The sequence below is a fragment of the Ornithodoros turicata genome, chromosome 5 (assembly GCF_037126465.1).
Source record: "Ornithodoros turicata isolate Travis chromosome 5, ASM3712646v1, whole genome shotgun sequence".
Taxonomy (NCBI): domain Eukaryota; kingdom Metazoa; phylum Arthropoda; class Arachnida; order Ixodida; family Argasidae; genus Ornithodoros; species Ornithodoros turicata.
Window position 1 is genome coordinate 83,168,912 of NC_088205.1, and position 16,832 is coordinate 83,185,743.

Sequence of the window (16,832 nt, forward strand, 5' to 3'; positions counted from 1 at the left end):
AGAATGTTCATAAGCTGGTGACTGACGGCCTTTGGGGGGATCGAAAGTGAGAGTACCTCGAGGTAACAGTAGCCGTCGTCAATTCACAAAGCTGAAAGCCCCCGAAAAGCCCCAGTGCATGGTCTTCCAAACTGTTCGTCCAGCCTCTGAAATTTACGTTTCAAGATATAGCTTGTTGCGTTTAATTCTTGCGCTTTACTAACTTCTCCGAAATTATACTTGAACGTCAACGGCTGCCATCACGACGCAACTTTTCCGTTGTTGGCGGCATTTCTTTGACGTTTCGTAGCGGGACTGAAATGGCACGTGCCGTCGTGCCCGAGTCGCGTGCCTAAATCGTGTCCGAACGTTTAGCCAGGACTAGGTCGTGACTAGCACCGCCTGGACGCGTACGCGCGCCGTACGTCCGCGGCCGCCGCCATTCAAGAGATGGCCCGAAGACGGCGACCCGGATCCACGCCCAGCCTGCTCGGCGATTGATGCGAGGCACCGCCTTCGACCGCACCCGCACTTATGGATGCTCGATAAAAACCGGATCTACAACCATAACGAGAGAGAGATTCTAATGAAATGTAATAACTGCTCACCCGGATGCACCTGAGCAGCAGTGAACCCGAGATATTTTGTTCCGCACGTAACCCCCCCTTGTCTTTGCCCCCGCTTGTTACACAACTTGGGGGGAATCTCTCTTTCCTACAGGTGCGAGCGTTTTGTTTTTTGCCATCGACGTGAAGCTCGTTTATGGATGGTCTTGCGAGTCGTAACGATGGACAATGTTGCTAGATTGTTTCGTAGATGGGCTGAAAGAAAACAGCCTGTCGTTGTTACGCTTCACTAAGGCGCACTTGCAGTTTGGGTATGGGTCGAGCGTCAGCTATGGCGGCCTCAAATAGTTTTCATAAAGAAGACACGTGCTATATAGAGATGGATTTTCGTCGTACGTTTCACAACCTCCCAGGAGAAAAGCCGTCTTGCCCCACAAACTCCCTCCTTGGTTTCTTTGAAAACGTGTTGACGGAAACCCCTTATCCGTAGACGGCGGAAGGATGGATGGCAAATTTCATGATCGTCGGTTGCTACCGGAATACAAAGAAGGACTCGTTGCGGAAACGTTACTTTCGAGAAACCTGAGTGTCTCACACTGAAGAAACCATTCAACGTGTGCGGATAATCGAGAATATAAATAGGGTACATATACGGATGGCCAAACGGTATAAAACCCGAGACGGGGAAAGGAGGATGCATTCCCCTGGACGTTATCTCCCTAAAGTCAACCGCACTGCATATACGTGCATGAGTGGAGGAATTCGCCGTCCGCGTGAACATCTTTTAAAATAAAGAAACCCAGATCGCCGGTAATTTCCGCTTATTTGAGGCACTATTGGGAATCGATGCCTTTTTATTTCCTTTCCAAATGCGGTATATCGTTTATCTTCGAAGGCGCTGTTTTCTCGTTTCTATTTTTCCCTTCGAGCCCGAGGAATTCTGCGCTCGCCCCACAATATTGCTGCGACGTGGTTCAGAATCCGAAACAGTTGTTCCGGAACGAATATACGGTGAACCCTCGTTAATATGACCCCCGATAATCTGACATACGCGCTGTACGACCATACACTCTTAGAAATGAACTTCACCGCATAGAACGCTGCTAGCCAACCGTAATGTCGAATGACATCATTATCTTCCGTGACTCGCTGAAAACGGTAGACGTACGCCTTTTTCTTTTTTTGGCAATTATGAACAGCATAAGTGTCACAAAATAGGCTCCGCCCCACGTTTTCAACAAATCAGGGACGAGAACGTTGTCATTCTGAATGATGGTTGGATAGGAGTCCTCCGCAAATGCCCCCCCCCCCCCCCCGTTAATATGACAATTCCACATTATGACCAATATTTTCGGGAACGACCATGGTGATAATAACGAGGGTTCACTGTATTTCCGGAACATTATAACCTCTCCTCAAAAAGGAAATGTTACTCGCTGTACACAACACTGAGTCCTGTTTTCGTCCCTAAACGTGAGCTGCACTCGAGCAAAACAGTGTAATGTTCTCCATGTAGAACCACGTGTCGTGTCAGCTATACGTGCGCAGGCAATCCATATATGGAACGCGACAACCTGCAGTTCCAGCCCCGCTTTGGCCGACACTGAAAGCATCTTTTTCTCCCTGCCCCGTCGTCCTTTGTGTGGGGACAGGTGTGCCCCACCTGGAATGCACCACTCAATGGGTGACCCGCACGGATGAAATCGTTTTGAAAAACGAAAAAGTATATACTATAAGGGCAGTGAAAAGAAGAGAAAGTGCTGTGGGTCAAGGAAATCATCACCGAAAAGAAACGTGAAGCTTGCATGAAAGATACAGGTTCGAACCGACCCGAGAAACCAAAGTTGTACCATAACGTGTCTGCGGGCCAGGTGCAGCGCTTTTTAAACGTTGTGAGACGGCGTATTTCAATTTCCAACACTTTTACGGTGCGTGCGGGGACGTCTCCTCTCTGGCACCCGTTCAAGAAATGTTATCTACCTGCCACTGTCCTCTGTACACAGCACCAGTTGCTTCGTGGCCAGGACTCTCGGTCACGTGTGCTATCCAGCCGAATCCAAGTTGTCACTGATTGTGCTCTCTGTAACAAGAACAGGGCCACTTTGGCATCTCGTCGTGGACCAGCCATGGCCACTGATTTCAATGAGACAGGCATGTGGGAGCGACGACCTTGGTTCCTCAGATTGACCCGTCAATCGTGTGGGCTTCGCATGATCCTCGTCAATCATTCCAGCTTGACCTCTAGAAATTGGACTGCCCATAGCGTCGCAGACCCCGCCCGTGAAACAACTCGCGTTTTCTACCGAACGGAATTAGTTTTTGGGCCGAGAAAAACCGGTCTCCGAACGGAGTGAAGACGTTCATTAAAACGAGATCCCCGTGGGACGGATTTTCGCCGGGTGTGTCCAACACTCGAAGCGCGCGCGTTCCGCAAAAACACCCCCCGGGGCGGAATGCACCGGCTCTGCGGGGGACGGATTACTGGACGCTCCGTCAAAGCCATCAAGAAAGTATCCGCGCGCGGATGAACACTTCCTTCGGGGTGCATGTTATTACGATAATTTTTGGTTCTAGTTCCCGGATAAGTTCAAGTACTACAGTTTGTACTTTCATTTTCATTTCTAACTGAAACAGAACATGATCATTATCAGTGGTAGATACACGATGATCGAGTAAGGTCATCTCCGCGTACACAAGGACAGAACGAGCACTTCGTTACACTGTTTTACGTGGTCATAAAGTTATTGCATCTAGCAAAGTCGCGTCCACTGGGCAATGGGCAACGGTAAAAATTATGGAAATCTGCAAAGAAGGAAGTTCCTCTGGCAGCAGTTCATAAAAAAGATTGTTGCGCATGTGCACGATAACAAAATTCTGCGTAACACCGCAATACACACTTTCTTTCTACACCGAAAGCATAAAGGAATAGACTCCTTCCTCAACGGCGTCTGCAATACCTGTTCTGGAACAGGGCTGCAAATACTGTTTTTCGACCATCCACTATCGAGGTATGACGAAAAAGAAAACCTAAAGTCTTCAAACGGAGGGTATTCTCCTTGTACGTGCTCACAGGTCCTCATCGCTGCGTGGCGCCACCACGAGGAATATGTGTGCACACAAGTCATGTGGGACGGACAACACTTGTGCCTGCCACCATGGGAGACAATGGCTCTTGACGCGAGCACATCGGAGTACCTCCCAATAAAGAAAGAACAACGCAGGAAGAACAACTTGAAAAGTGTGTCCCACGGATTACGGCGTGTCCGCGATCAGAGCATATATACTTGGTTGGAGATGCGAAGACACCTGTTGTGTGTGCACTCAGCGGGTGGAGTTGCTTCTTAAAAGAGTAATTTAAACGAATAATTTACACGGAGAGGCCAGTGCTTCTTTAGAGGTGAAACTACTGCTGGTCAATCGCGACTATTTTCTTCTTTCCTCAAAAAGAATCCCCGTCTATGTGAGTCGGGAAGGTAACGCCCGGAGGTGTATATGGACGGCTGGCTTTAATTGCTGCATTCCGGGGGGCGGGACGTGTGGCCAGAGTTCAAGGTAAGCGTCTGCCCAGGAGGCAGATTGGCGGAGAAGTGGCTCTGCTGTCCAGTATGAGAAATATGTGTGGTTAGGTTGGGTTCTCTGTTGCGAAAATGGGCGTCCATCTTTGGTAATGGAAGACGACCAACTTACGACAACTAACGGCCACTGTCTTAGAGACTAGCGCTTCGTCTTAGGAACATAATACGTTTAACCGAAAACTTTGTTTCCTTGTAAGCACCGCGAAACAACTATAGCTATAAGTAGTGTACAGATGGACTTCAAGAAGAGAGTTTGGACATACGCGTCCGACATGCAAGTCTCATCTCTGGATTATAGCGCGTCGCCAACATGCACTGCCTCCTTGCGACACCTTTTGTCATAATGCGTGCGTTGTACACCGCGAAATACGACGACGCGTTAGCAGACGGGACCTTGTATTTGCCGTTCTGCTGGAATCTGCATCCTAGCCTCGCCCAGCATATCGCGGTACTTGACATGTCGTTAATAGAAGAGGTAAAAAAACTGTCATTATTATTGACAGAACCGTTAATCGGGGAACATGAATATAAAATGAACGGACAGGTATCCAAACTGCATGGGACCGGTCCGAAGCTTTTTGTGCTCGGAATCCGAAGCAGACGACAGCGGCACTTGATGTATCACGTGACGAAGGGTGGTCTATAGATGCGTTGCCTATATATGCACGGACGTTTCGAACGAGTTACGATAAATTCTTTTACGAATTCGCAAATATAAGGTTGCAACGGGAATAGCACGCATGCAGCGAATCCATGTGTTCACTATCCACGTGAAAACGGACCGTACGTGAAAGAAACGTAACGTTTTATTTGTACAATATCTACAATGATGAATGTATTTACAAGGCTTTGGGCTGATGTCGCTTCATGTGTAGAGCCAGATGATCGGAGCGCGCGAAAGAGCGTTCGCAGATGCGGCATTTGAAGGGTTTGGCGCCCGTGTGCTTGCGGTAATGGCGGGTAAGTTCGTCGGATCGGGCAAACCGCCACTGGCAATCGGCCCATTGGCACTGGTACGGTTTTTCTCCCGTGTGAATTCTTTGATGGGCCTTCAGGTGAGAACTCTTGGTGTAAACTTTGCTGCAACCTGCGTCATACAATAATATTATTTACACTCTCCGTTTCCCCCCCACCACGCAATATAAGCTTCATTAAACGACACAGACCGCCATTTGTTAGGTTAACATACATAACAGGTTAACATTAGTTACGCGAACACGGTTCCAAGGCACTTCCCAGAAGGCGAGTAAGATTTTCCGAAATTGATTTTACATCCGCCGCCTTTCCTAACATAATTCCATAGTTGATCGCAGTGAGCGTGGGTTTATGCTGACACGATCAGTATGGCGACAAGCCCAACGGCAAGTTTTGTTGCATATCCCATTCCGGTGAGTGTGTGACGGCCTATCGTAAATTTTGTTTGTATTTCCAATGAGGTGATGACGTGCTTACGAGGACCAATATAGAAATAGCTCCTCTGAGGTCGCCTACGTGCAAAGTGCATAGGGCGTCATCGGCTCACCTGGAAAATCACAATGATGGACTCTGCGCTTCTCCAGTTCCGGATTATTGCGGCGATTGTACTTGACCGGCTGATAGGGCGGTGGCGGCGTCAGCCGGGATGGTCCCAGCGGGGTATCCGGGCTACCGGGCTCCGAACTCGGAGGCGTCGGCGGCATGTACATCCCGCGTACCGGTACGTGGACTGGCTCTCGAACATTAATGCTCGCCGTGATGTCCTCCCAGATGGCGTTGAAGGGTCCCGGTGGTGGGTTAGGCTTAGCGAACACATCGTCGTTGCACAGCGGGTTGTAGCGCCGGCGATGGTCTTGCTGGTCGTATTGATACATGGTCCTTTGCCTCGCATACTGGAAACCGCTGTGGTCTTGGAAAAATTGGTCCACTTGAGAGGCACTTTGGCGTCGTGTCTTCTCTGGGGGGACCACAGCCCCCCACTCGTCCAAGTACGTGTCCAGCTCGTGTTTAACCTGCAACGGCATTCTGCATGAGACGCGCGCACAAGTGGCTTCGGTCACTGACTTAACGTGCACTCTAATCTCCGTTGAGTCCAGGGATTTAACCAGCCCCCCCCCCCTCTACATCCCCTAAGACACTCCCAAAAATCTTGCAACACCCCTCCAAATTATCTGCCGGAAAGGCAAAAAAATCGAGAAAAGATGCAAATATGGCTGTCACACACCCCTACGGAACCCCCTCCCCGAGATGAAAATCGTCCCTGGTTGACGTCCCTCGCGGAAGACAACCAGAATAACTTCTAAACACCAAATGGGATGCGATGTGGGTGAAATCAAAACCTGAGGACCTATTCATTATGGCGTCAAATCTTCTAGCGACAATGGCGCTCTCCTGCTGTTGACGTCATGCGAATAAAAACCCTATTCACCGTTCCTTCGCTGTTTCCAAGTCCTTGAGCTGCGGTATTTTTTGTACAATATTATTTTCAATATGTACAGGTGTTACTTGTACAATGTGGCCGTAATTTCCATATTTTCGACGTTAAATAGTCCTCACTATGCGATACGAACATTTTGGTAGATATGACATTGTGGTACAGAAATCTCGGTACTCTGTGGGTGTACCTCGAAATAAGTGATTGAAATCTCCGTTGCACAATATAAACTGCTGGCCCGGCCGATTGAAAATAAGCTGCCTAAAATGCACAGGTGACGCGCAGAAAAATGCCAACAGCGAACTTAAACTAACGGTAGTAAGCCAACATGCTGTTCCGACGTGTCCGCCCTGCTAAGCCTAATGGCTGCTAAAATGTGGATCCATTCACGAAAACTACTTCGACAGACATCGAAAATTTGTGAACCTGATAGGTTACATAGTGGTATCGGCTTTTTAAACACTGCATATTATCTCACGGAGCAATCGACCATTTTCTTTGTATCGAGACCGGGAATTTCGAAATCGGGAATTTCACGACCGCGGGAATATCGAGGCCCTCCCGTTTTGATGCACGGGCATCTCGGCACAGGATAATTTAAGTACCAGCCACCTGCATGTAGTTAAAACCTCCGCGAAATTTCGTTATGATCACAGAAAACGAGAAATGAAAATGAAAACCGTCATGAAAACCGTTTTATTCTATGGTGGTAGTGGTGATGGTGAAAATGAATATGAGTGATGGAATAAAAGAAACAAAAACATATAAAGAAAAAAAAAGAGAAAAGTGGATTGGGAGAAAGGCCCGGTGCTGCCTATAGTATAGAGGCGCAGAATGAGATTGGTGTCCCTCAAAAAAGCGACTACAGTGAACCCTCGTTATTACGACCATGGTCGTTCACGTAAACTTTGGTCACAATGCGGAATTGTCATATTAACGGGGGGATTTGCGGAGGTTTAACTGCGTTGTTCCCCAGGAGTATGGTCGTAAAGCGCGTATGTCAGATTATCGGGGGTCATATTAACGAGGGTTCACTGTATAGTCGCCACCGTCCGCTCGTGTCTTTCTGCGAACGTCGAATCAACAAGTATAGTAGTCCTGAAGGTTTTATTCTATACACTTTCAAAACAGAACTTGACCGAATAGCTCGCTGTGCGCCAACCACTGCCACGAATGATAAGGTTATAGCTTCTGATTCGAAGAGGGATGGAACGCCTCCCATCCCTCTTCGTATATCAGAAGCGATAACCTTATCATTCGTGGCAGTGGTTGGCGCACAGCGTGCTATATGCGCTCGAGTTCTGTTTGTAGAGCGGTGTGCAAAGAAATTCCCCATGTCAGATGTACCGAAGCATCCTAGACCTGCAGTTCTTAAACTTTGACCCATTCTTGTGCGAATAAATCCACCGGTTATATAGGAAAGAAAATTAGGAGTTGAACGTGTTCATGTGCCGGTCACAATGCTTGCATAGGCATCCAAACGTCCAACTTGGAATTTCTTCTCCTCATATTATGTCGGTGCACGATTTATCGATACAAGATGTCTATATCTGAGCCATATATACTTGTTGATTACACCACGATGGAACCATGAACTGGCAAACAATTAAGGATTCCAGCGAACGCTTTTTTCCCCTCCTTTCCTTCCAAATGTTTACCTAAAATAGAAAGAGTTTTCCCTTTCTGGACGTTTCCGGTGCCGTCCACCGACCCGGAGGGACAAAAGGAATTCTCGGAAAGCTGCCCCATTCATTGGTTCGTCCTCGCTGCTTGTCGTTCACTTTTGTGTCTTTTGGCTCTACTACACTTTCCCCTTCGCGCATTCCTTCCCCACTATCTTTTTACGAGTTCTTTTCCTTCTTCTTCTTCAACGACAACTACGAGATGTTTGTTGGCGTATACTGACGCACGAGGGACGCGAGTTTGTGAGCGAAAATGATTGGCTCGCTCGATTTACAAAACCGCGATACAATTTACGAAAGATGTATACATATGGAATTGATTAATTGACAAAATGAAAAATTGAGATGTTAGTCCCAGAATACTTAGGGCTAGCTACTCGAGGACGGGTTATTTAGGGCCCATTCTATAAAGGTGGGAAATATTCCCCGTTAAGACAGCGTGAGCATTTCGTTTTTCTTTCGGATAACGCAAATTTATGACACTTTTCCGACGACAAGGCCACGTGCGAAATACTAAAGGTGGCCATTAGCTTTCCGCAGGTTTCATGCACTCAGTAAATCTGACGAGGATAAGATATTGATTGAAATATATGGCAGTCGTCGGAAAAGGAAACGTTCATGTTCTTCGTTCAATAGACAGTTGTGTTCATCTGTTTCTGTATTCCATCTTCGGAACAGTTACTTTGTTCGGGGGGTCGACAGGGTCAAGGTCAACTCGCGTTGAGAGAACGGGGTGTAGTAGGAAAAACATGGTCCCGTGCTCTCCGAAGGGACAGCGTATGAGGAAGAGAAAGGGAGGAGAGGTTTCCAAATTAGCGAGCCTCGTATATCGAAAATGCCATCACAGAGGATATACACGTTTTATTTCCTTCTTGGGTGGCGCGAAAAAAAAAAAAAAAAGACGTGAAGGTATATCGCGTACATTGCTTTAGAATCTCACAACAACTGACCTTCGGGTACTTCGGATACTTTATCATTGGAGATTAAACTAGAAGATTGCATTCATCGTGTAGACGCAAAATTTCTTTTAATCGTAACTTTAGGGACGGACTACCAGAAGGGAAGTATTTCGCGTTATTAACGGAACGGATTGCCGACTTCTATTTCGGTCACTGTACCGTATAGTGATTGCTTCGGAGAACTGCACGACTTAGCTATATAACCAGTAAAAGAAAGCTCTAGCGCATTAGAAGTAAATTGTTTTGCTGCTGAATAATCACCTTGGGTGAAACCGTAAAAAGCGTGCATCACTAGTCCCAATGCAGGTGGAAATAATATAGAGTCTGGAAATTACACTTGCTGTTCTCCCTCGCATCAAAACCGGACACAAAAAACGCGGCCTTTTTCGTTGAAATCTAACTCTCTAAATGTGTGGCATGACATCTACTCTAAAACACCTTCTGTTCACGCATTTTACTCAGCCCGCGAGGCGGCAACGTCACACGGGACCTTTCCTCTTTTTTGATTTATTCACTGACGTCACCTCGACGCCATACTGTAGGTTCCTCGAAGTTATGTTCCCGCATTCGTTCGCTGCCATATGCTTTTTGGATGACTGTTAACGTCGAAAACGTGGAAAGTGCTTGGATATGCTACAAATCACACAGCACAGTGACTTTGAAACACCAAATACACGGTGAGTGCGATATGGGTGACGGCTTGGATGAGACCTACAATATAGTGGCCGACGGCAGCACATCGGCCCGCTAGCGACGGTGGCGGTCTCCCACGGATGACGTCGTGTGAATAAATCCTATAGTGACTGTATTCGGAACGATTCACTTCTTTTTGCGACACTTTGTACACATGTAAAGTCTCCCCATTTGTAACGTATCTCGAAGAATTGGTTGGCTGCCGCGTGAGAGACGAGGTAACAGCGGAGAAGGGATTACGGGTTCCATTTTGCCTATAATCCAACTTATTGGATTAAAGAGGTGGGATAAGTGAGCGGAGTTAGGCGAGGTGAGACTTTCGCGCAATGGAATTAGGCGAAATGGGACTGCCATCCCCCATCGTGGTTGACGTCTGCAAGAAATGAATTCGCTCATGGGTCTCAAACAAGCTTGGACCATTTACATTTCCAAATCAAGGTGTGTGCTGCATCACATAAAATGACTATTGTCGATTAAAATGCTTAGGGTGGTTTACGAAAGGGTGGATGGATGTTTTAAGATGAAATGAGGGATTAATTCCTCTACAGACTATATAGGACCTGCTACTATATTACATAACATTGTTGGCACATGTACATGTTTTTCGTGCACCTTTCTAAAGCAATTAGCAAAGCAAATAACGCAACCAGAACGAGTCTAAATTTTCTGTGCCAGGAGTTGAGAGTACAACAGTTCGCGAAAAGCCGCAGAAACTGAGAACGAGGAATCGACTGACTTTGTGTCCGCGATTTCGAACACGTCTTCCCATTTCGAATAAATCCTTTTTAGCCTATTATCTCCCCATCCCTTAGCATGTTCGCTAACCTCGAACTGCGTGGGATCCCATTTCGCCTAATGTATGGCAGGCAGTCCCGTTTCGCCTAATGACCCGTGTAACGTGAAGAAAGAAGGTGATTCCTTAAGCACACAGCCGACAATAACACGAATGATGTGAGGACTGTACATAGTTGTGTCTGTGTCATACGAAAAAGTTGGTTGGTACGAGTTATAAAGGAAAGGGAATCTGTGCACTCTGAGAAAAAAAAGGGAGTAACGATCGAGGGAGACTTCCCACCATTACTCCATTTCCACTCCTCTCTCAGTGAGTTACTCCCTCTTGCTCTCTGCATTTGCCAAGTAACTCCCTCGCTGTAAATAGTTACTCCCCCATACGTGTCCAAATTTTAATCAACGAGTTACGAGTGACAACACCCTGTTTCTCGTGTGGAGATTTTCGACTTATAAAGACGTGTACCACAGTCCAGCTATTCAGTTGTTATATCGTCTTGGTTATTTAATCATTAGTTCTCAGTTGGTTTCACACTTTTTTTTTTTTTTTTTCAAAGCTGTCTGGTGCAATACTGTTTGTGAAAAGTCGCATATACGCCGAAAGCGAGGAATCGGCGTTGGCATCGGAGATCGCGTGACAATCTAAGATGCCCCTCCCGCGGGTTTTCGAACAATATTGCCCATATAGAAATACTTCTTACACAGAAAATAGGCTCGTTCTATATAGTTGCTTTATTTACTTTTCTAGTAGCTGTATAGAGTGTAGTCTAGTGCCTACGCACATATACTGCACGTCGCCGATGTCAATGTGCATGTTGAAAAGCGACGAGTAATGAGAAGGAAGAAAGTTTTCTACCCGTGTGGGAGACAACTATAAACTGATGTAAAAAAATAATAATAATAACGCTGCAAGATGCCTCCCGTGTTTTGAAAAGACGTTGCGATGCAATTTGTGTGCTATATAGAAAAAGTTATTGTACGCTATACATTAGCACAAAATGGAATCCTCCTCTGCGTTACACGAAAAACGTGTGTGTGCATGTACAGCGATTTTATATACCGGGTGTCTCAGTTAAATCCCCTCGCTAAATAATTCGCGAACGGGTGCACCAATCGACGAACTTTCTTTTTTACAAGTATCTGTCCGATAGCCCTTACAAGCTGCGCACCGTGTGAACGAGTGGGATGCGCTCATCATTTAAATAAAAATTCAAATGTGTTTCGTAAAAAAAAAAAAAAAACATAACTTCTAAAGCAGGGCACTGTCGGAATTAAAATGGGTACTACCCCTTTTCTCCATTCAATAATAATGGAGTCGTTGCAGATTATTTGTGATAAGAGATACAGGCATTTGTGACTCCTGCTCACTATTATTTCCCGATCAGCTCTGTTTGCTCGCTTACTTCCTACACCAGAACTTCACCACATAGCACGGTGAAGGCCAACAATTGAACCATTGTCACTCCCGATTTGTGGAAAGCGCAGGGCGTGTACGGCTTTTTTTTTTTTTTTTTCTTTCTTAACTGCATGAGTGTTCCAAAAATGTCTCCCGTGTTTAATCCACCAGGAGGCAGAACGATGTCATTCGGGATGGTGATTGGCTAAGAGCGTGCTATGTGGTAAAGTTCCGTTTTTATAGAGTCAGACGCTTTCAGACATATGTCGGCACAGTTCCTTTAGAAGTCGGCCCAGGACGCACATTCCCCCAGGGCGTCTGTCGTGACGTTGCCCACCTCTGTGAGGCCGACAACGGCGACTCCTTTCACCATCACCACCACCTGTTTTTAGAGTGTGTTCAGCTCACCGCTCACGCTCAACAGATTCGCCACATTGAGCACAAATGAGCATGAATGAGCATGTTCGTGTGTGAGTTTTGCCAAGGTATATGACATCGCACACACTTTGATTTCATTGATTTCATGCAGACGTCGATCACTATCGGGGCGGGGCCGGAACGCCCACTTGCCACACAGTCCCGTTTCGCCTAATGAGATTGCACGCAGTCCCATTCACCCATCCCTCCTCTTTAATCCGATAACTTGGATTAGGCGAAAGTGGGTGTAACCTTTTCGAACGATATTTTTCGTAGATGTGGCACATAAAAAAATAGGCTCGTTAGAAAAGTACATACGCAAAAATTACCGCGCCAAGGTGAGAGAGTAAGCGAATAATAACAAGAAGGAAGCGATTTTTCTATAATTGCACTCTGAAACCGGACGTTCACCACATAGCACGCTCCTGTATAGCCAACCATCATCCCGAATGACAACGTTCTCTCCTTTGATTTGATGTTAAACGGGGGGGGGGGGGGGGCGTACGCCATTTTTGTGGCAATTATGAACTGCATACTGCCACAAAAATGGCGTAAGCCCCCTGTTTTCAGCAAATCAGGTGAAAGAACGCTGTCACTTGGGATGATGGTTGACTAGGATCGTGCTATGTGGTGAAGTATGTGGTGAGTGTGGGAGTGACTACCCCCCAGACACACTCTAAAAACAACTGCACCGCATAGCACAACTCTGCGCCAACTATACTGCTACGAATGATAGGTGGGCGTACGCCTTTTTGTGTCAATTTGGATATATGATAATTGCCACAAAAAGGCGTACGCTTCCGTCTCTCTTGGAATCAGAAGAGATAACCTTATCACTCGTGGTAATGGTTGGCGCACAGCGCGCTATGCGGTGAAGTTCCGTTTTTAGAGTGCAGAACACCATCTCCCACGAACGTCCGAAATAGATTCCAATGTCCATATCCGGAAATGGACGTCCGCGGGACACCCCTTCGTATATTCATGTAGGGATATCCATAGCCGTATATCCGCAGGATGTCCCGTCACGGCCGTTTCACGGATTGTCCGAATCTGCTCCCTGATGGGATGCTGTATGGATGTTTCGTGTATTGCGAGACTACTGAGAGATAACGGTAGAATGATTATTAAAAAACGGCTGCAAGACGCCTAAAGGTATAGAACAATGAAGTTGGAACTGGTCTGCCTGTTCATGCACGTTCGCATCGCTGTTCACAGCAATCGTGAGGAGCGTTGTCTCCTACGCCGCTGAAACCGAACTGTATAGACATGGCTATGTGCCACTGTGGGACAGTAACCTTCCATTCAGGAATAACAAGCATACGTATACTATACGCATAGTCCGCTCCATGGCCTGCTCAGCAGCCCCGTGGAAGTGCGATCAATTGGGCGCATTTCGTTCGTCCGCATCTTGACTATCGGTTTTTGTTATAGTTTGTAATCATTATGATTGCTAAGTTCGCTCGTCCGGAGGATTTTACGTCATGAACCAGCTCCCGTGGCATAGTGATTAGGGTGACCGCTTTCCACGCCGAGACTGGGAGGTGACGCGTGTGTTCCAATCCCCGCACCGGCTGTGGGGTTTTCCGGCAGACTTTCCAAACAAATGTCGGCACAGTTCCCCCTGAAGTCGGCCCAGGACGTATACTAACCCCCTGTCCCCCGCCCATTCCTGAGCTGTCATCTGACCACGTCTGTATGACGTTCATAGCCATAGTTGCTTCGCGGCGCTAACCCGAAATTTCAAAAGAAAAATTACGCCTTTTTTTTTTTTTAATCGCGGAAATTGACGGCTTCCTCGGCTGGGTTCCAACCTCGGGAATGGCTATACGTTACCGACCCCGATGACACCTTCTCGTTGGGGAAATTTAAGCGGGCGCATTTTTATTGGAACCAGATCATCTTTCGTCGATGGCTCTCATTGGTTTTTATCGGTTTTACGGATGCTGGACCCTCGTACAACAAAATATCAGCTCGATAAGGATACCGTATTTTTCGGCGTATAATGGATTCGTAACAACGGACATACGTGTCGTTCCCGGAAGAGAGGTCCAACCGTCTCTTTGGTGCTCCGAATGATAAAATGTTACGTACTAAGCAACACGTCTCTCGCCAGGGGGCGCCACATTCCCACTTGCCGCCATGATGTAGGTGTTTTTTACGTGCATATTATAACGCCGTCACTTTTTCCCTAAATAGCGCATGGTAGCGAATAAAAATCGAAAGCAAACGTGGCGAGACCTCCGCTCCTGCCGTCCAATATATAGGACGGTCCTCTATACTCTCCGTTCATGCCTATAGCTCGAGTTGCAACAGCATCGCGACAGGTCTGTTTCCGTTACCAGGAAAGAGCAGTAAAAGAAGAATTTTACCTGTCGCTGCTTGGGGTTCTGGGACGGCCAGGCCGGGTTCCTCTCCTGAAAAATACGAGGGGACGGGGATGACAACAATGCGGGCCAGCTCCCCCTGCTGGGCACAAAAGGCGCTTTCCTTACGTAACCACGTTCCTACAAACGCCAGGTACAAAGTTTTCTCATCCTCGCAACGGCTCCTTCGTTTTCTTCCAGTCTCTAATATTGAAAGGCCTCCTTTGAACCACAGCAGCTAACGTGGCCCAGTTTAGAACAAAAAAATCTCGAAAATTAGCCAAAGTTGGAATCGTTTCGCTATACTATCGGTCGAGTTAAATTATACTGAAAAGATTTAGGTGTTACACCGCGAAATAAGTATAGGGCCATTTGTGACGCCTGTCAGTCCGCGGACTGAGCTCGAGTTTCAGCACTGGTAGCCTAACGTGCGGAAGTTATAATATATACGATCCCCCGAGACGCGCAAACGATGTTGTTCTTTTCTGCCGTGCCATTTTTTCAGATCCCACCCGACATTTTATGTATATCTTGTCTCACTAAGACGGTTCGTACCAAAAACCTTGAAGTACCGCGAACCAATTTATAAGATTTTTTTCGTTTCGCTTTCGTTTCCAATTTCGTGTAAAAAAATGTTCCCACGAATGAAACGTCATTACAGTACGTTTTCTTCGTGTCTGCATACGTATTACTTTCAGTGCCCTCATGAAGATGAGAAAAATGGAAGGTATACAAGAAATGGGTACATGTGTAACATTGGCGGGCTCGTTGGAGGAGCTCATGTTGTAACCGCAGCACGCAAAAGCATACGGAACAAGAAAACAGGACGACTGCGTTCTTCTTGCTCCGTATGTTTTTGCGCGCTGCGTTTACAACATGAGTATACCGTATGCCAACTACCCCGCTTCAACACGTCAGTTGAGGAACAACTTGTTCCCCCATGATGGGCAAGTGCGCGTCAAATACCAGATCATCATCATCATCATCATCACCCTGTTCTTGAAACGTTTTACAATACAACGTGGTGACGAGGTGGTATAGGTAATACAGGATGGGGTTAGTGAGCTACGAAATATCAATTCACCCTCGTCGAGAGAACATTTCTGAAAACCTTCCTCTTCCTCACACAATGTTGTCGCTTAACGAACACTAATTCGTAATCAATAAATTTTGCCCACCTGCGCCATCAACTTGCAGCCCACCGTCGGTGTTCTTTTTTTTTTAACATGCGCCAAGCAAACAAAGACAATGAGTGTGCATATATTCCGCGTGAAATGTGCGCACCTTTGAAGCCGCTCGCAGAGGGGAATTCCAGTCGGGAACTATTTGATCATCGTCAAAGACTTCATTGTTCTCCTCGTGTATCGGAGCGCAGAGCGGCGGCCCATCCATGCCGGCACACAAGCAACAAGTGGGACCCCCGATCGCTGAGAGAAAAAAAATCCCCCTCTCCCGACGGAAGTTTCTCATTGGTTGCCTCCTTTCGCCCCGCCTTTTTTCTATATGGTTGTGACGTCACAGAGATCGCTTGCCGTTTGAACGGGATGGTTGATTCGGTGTTTGGTGCGTTTTTTTTTTTAATCGATTAAGTTGCGTCAGTAAAAATTTGTTCAAAGACTCGGCTCTATTTTTTTTTTTTTTTTTTTCAGCGTAGACGTCGTCGAGTCGCTGATTTTCTCCCTCTCCTCCCAGTCAGTGCCGCGATTAAATAAATATCATCGTCGTTAATTGCGAAAGGATAAGCTTTCGGGAATGACGCCGCTTTATGTTGCTCACGCTGTCGGGTTAAAATGACCTTCACAAATTCGAGATGGGATGGTTACGGACAAAATAGAATCAACAGCACGTGGCAGGAAGGGTACTATATGTAAGCAATCTACGAAATACCGAAACAAGTAATTGTGTTCTCAATTCGTATGCCGAGTCGAATGTGGAGTTGTATGTTCGAATTACGAATCCAAGTGTCGAAATCTACCTTTCAAACTAATATAAAATTAAATAAA

The 16,832-nt window shown here is 46.6% G+C and overlaps 1 protein-coding gene across 2 annotated transcripts; it reads right to left on the reverse strand.

The window, feature by feature from the left end:
* Window positions 1–4,908: 4,908 nt before the first annotated feature.
* On the reverse strand, window positions 4,909–16,245 carry LOC135396264 (Krueppel-like factor 5). Of its 2 annotated transcripts, none has more exons than XM_064627284.1 (4): window positions 16,114–16,245; window positions 14,836–14,880; window positions 5,643–6,108; window positions 4,909–5,207 (listed from the first exon to the last, which is right to left on the reverse strand). In XM_064627284.1, the coding sequence occupies exons 1-4, from the start codon at window positions 16,219–16,221 to the stop codon at window positions 4,960–4,962; spliced, it is 867 nt and encodes a 288-aa protein (XP_064483354.1). In that variant the 5' UTR covers window positions 16,222–16,245; the 3' UTR covers window positions 4,909–4,959. The 2 variants fall into 2 exon arrangements, with proteins under 2 accessions (XP_064483354.1, XP_064483355.1); XM_064627285.1 differs by lacking the exon at window positions 16,114–16,245 and adding an exon at window positions 16,008–16,084.
* Between the last annotated feature and the right edge of the window lie 587 nt (window positions 16,246–16,832).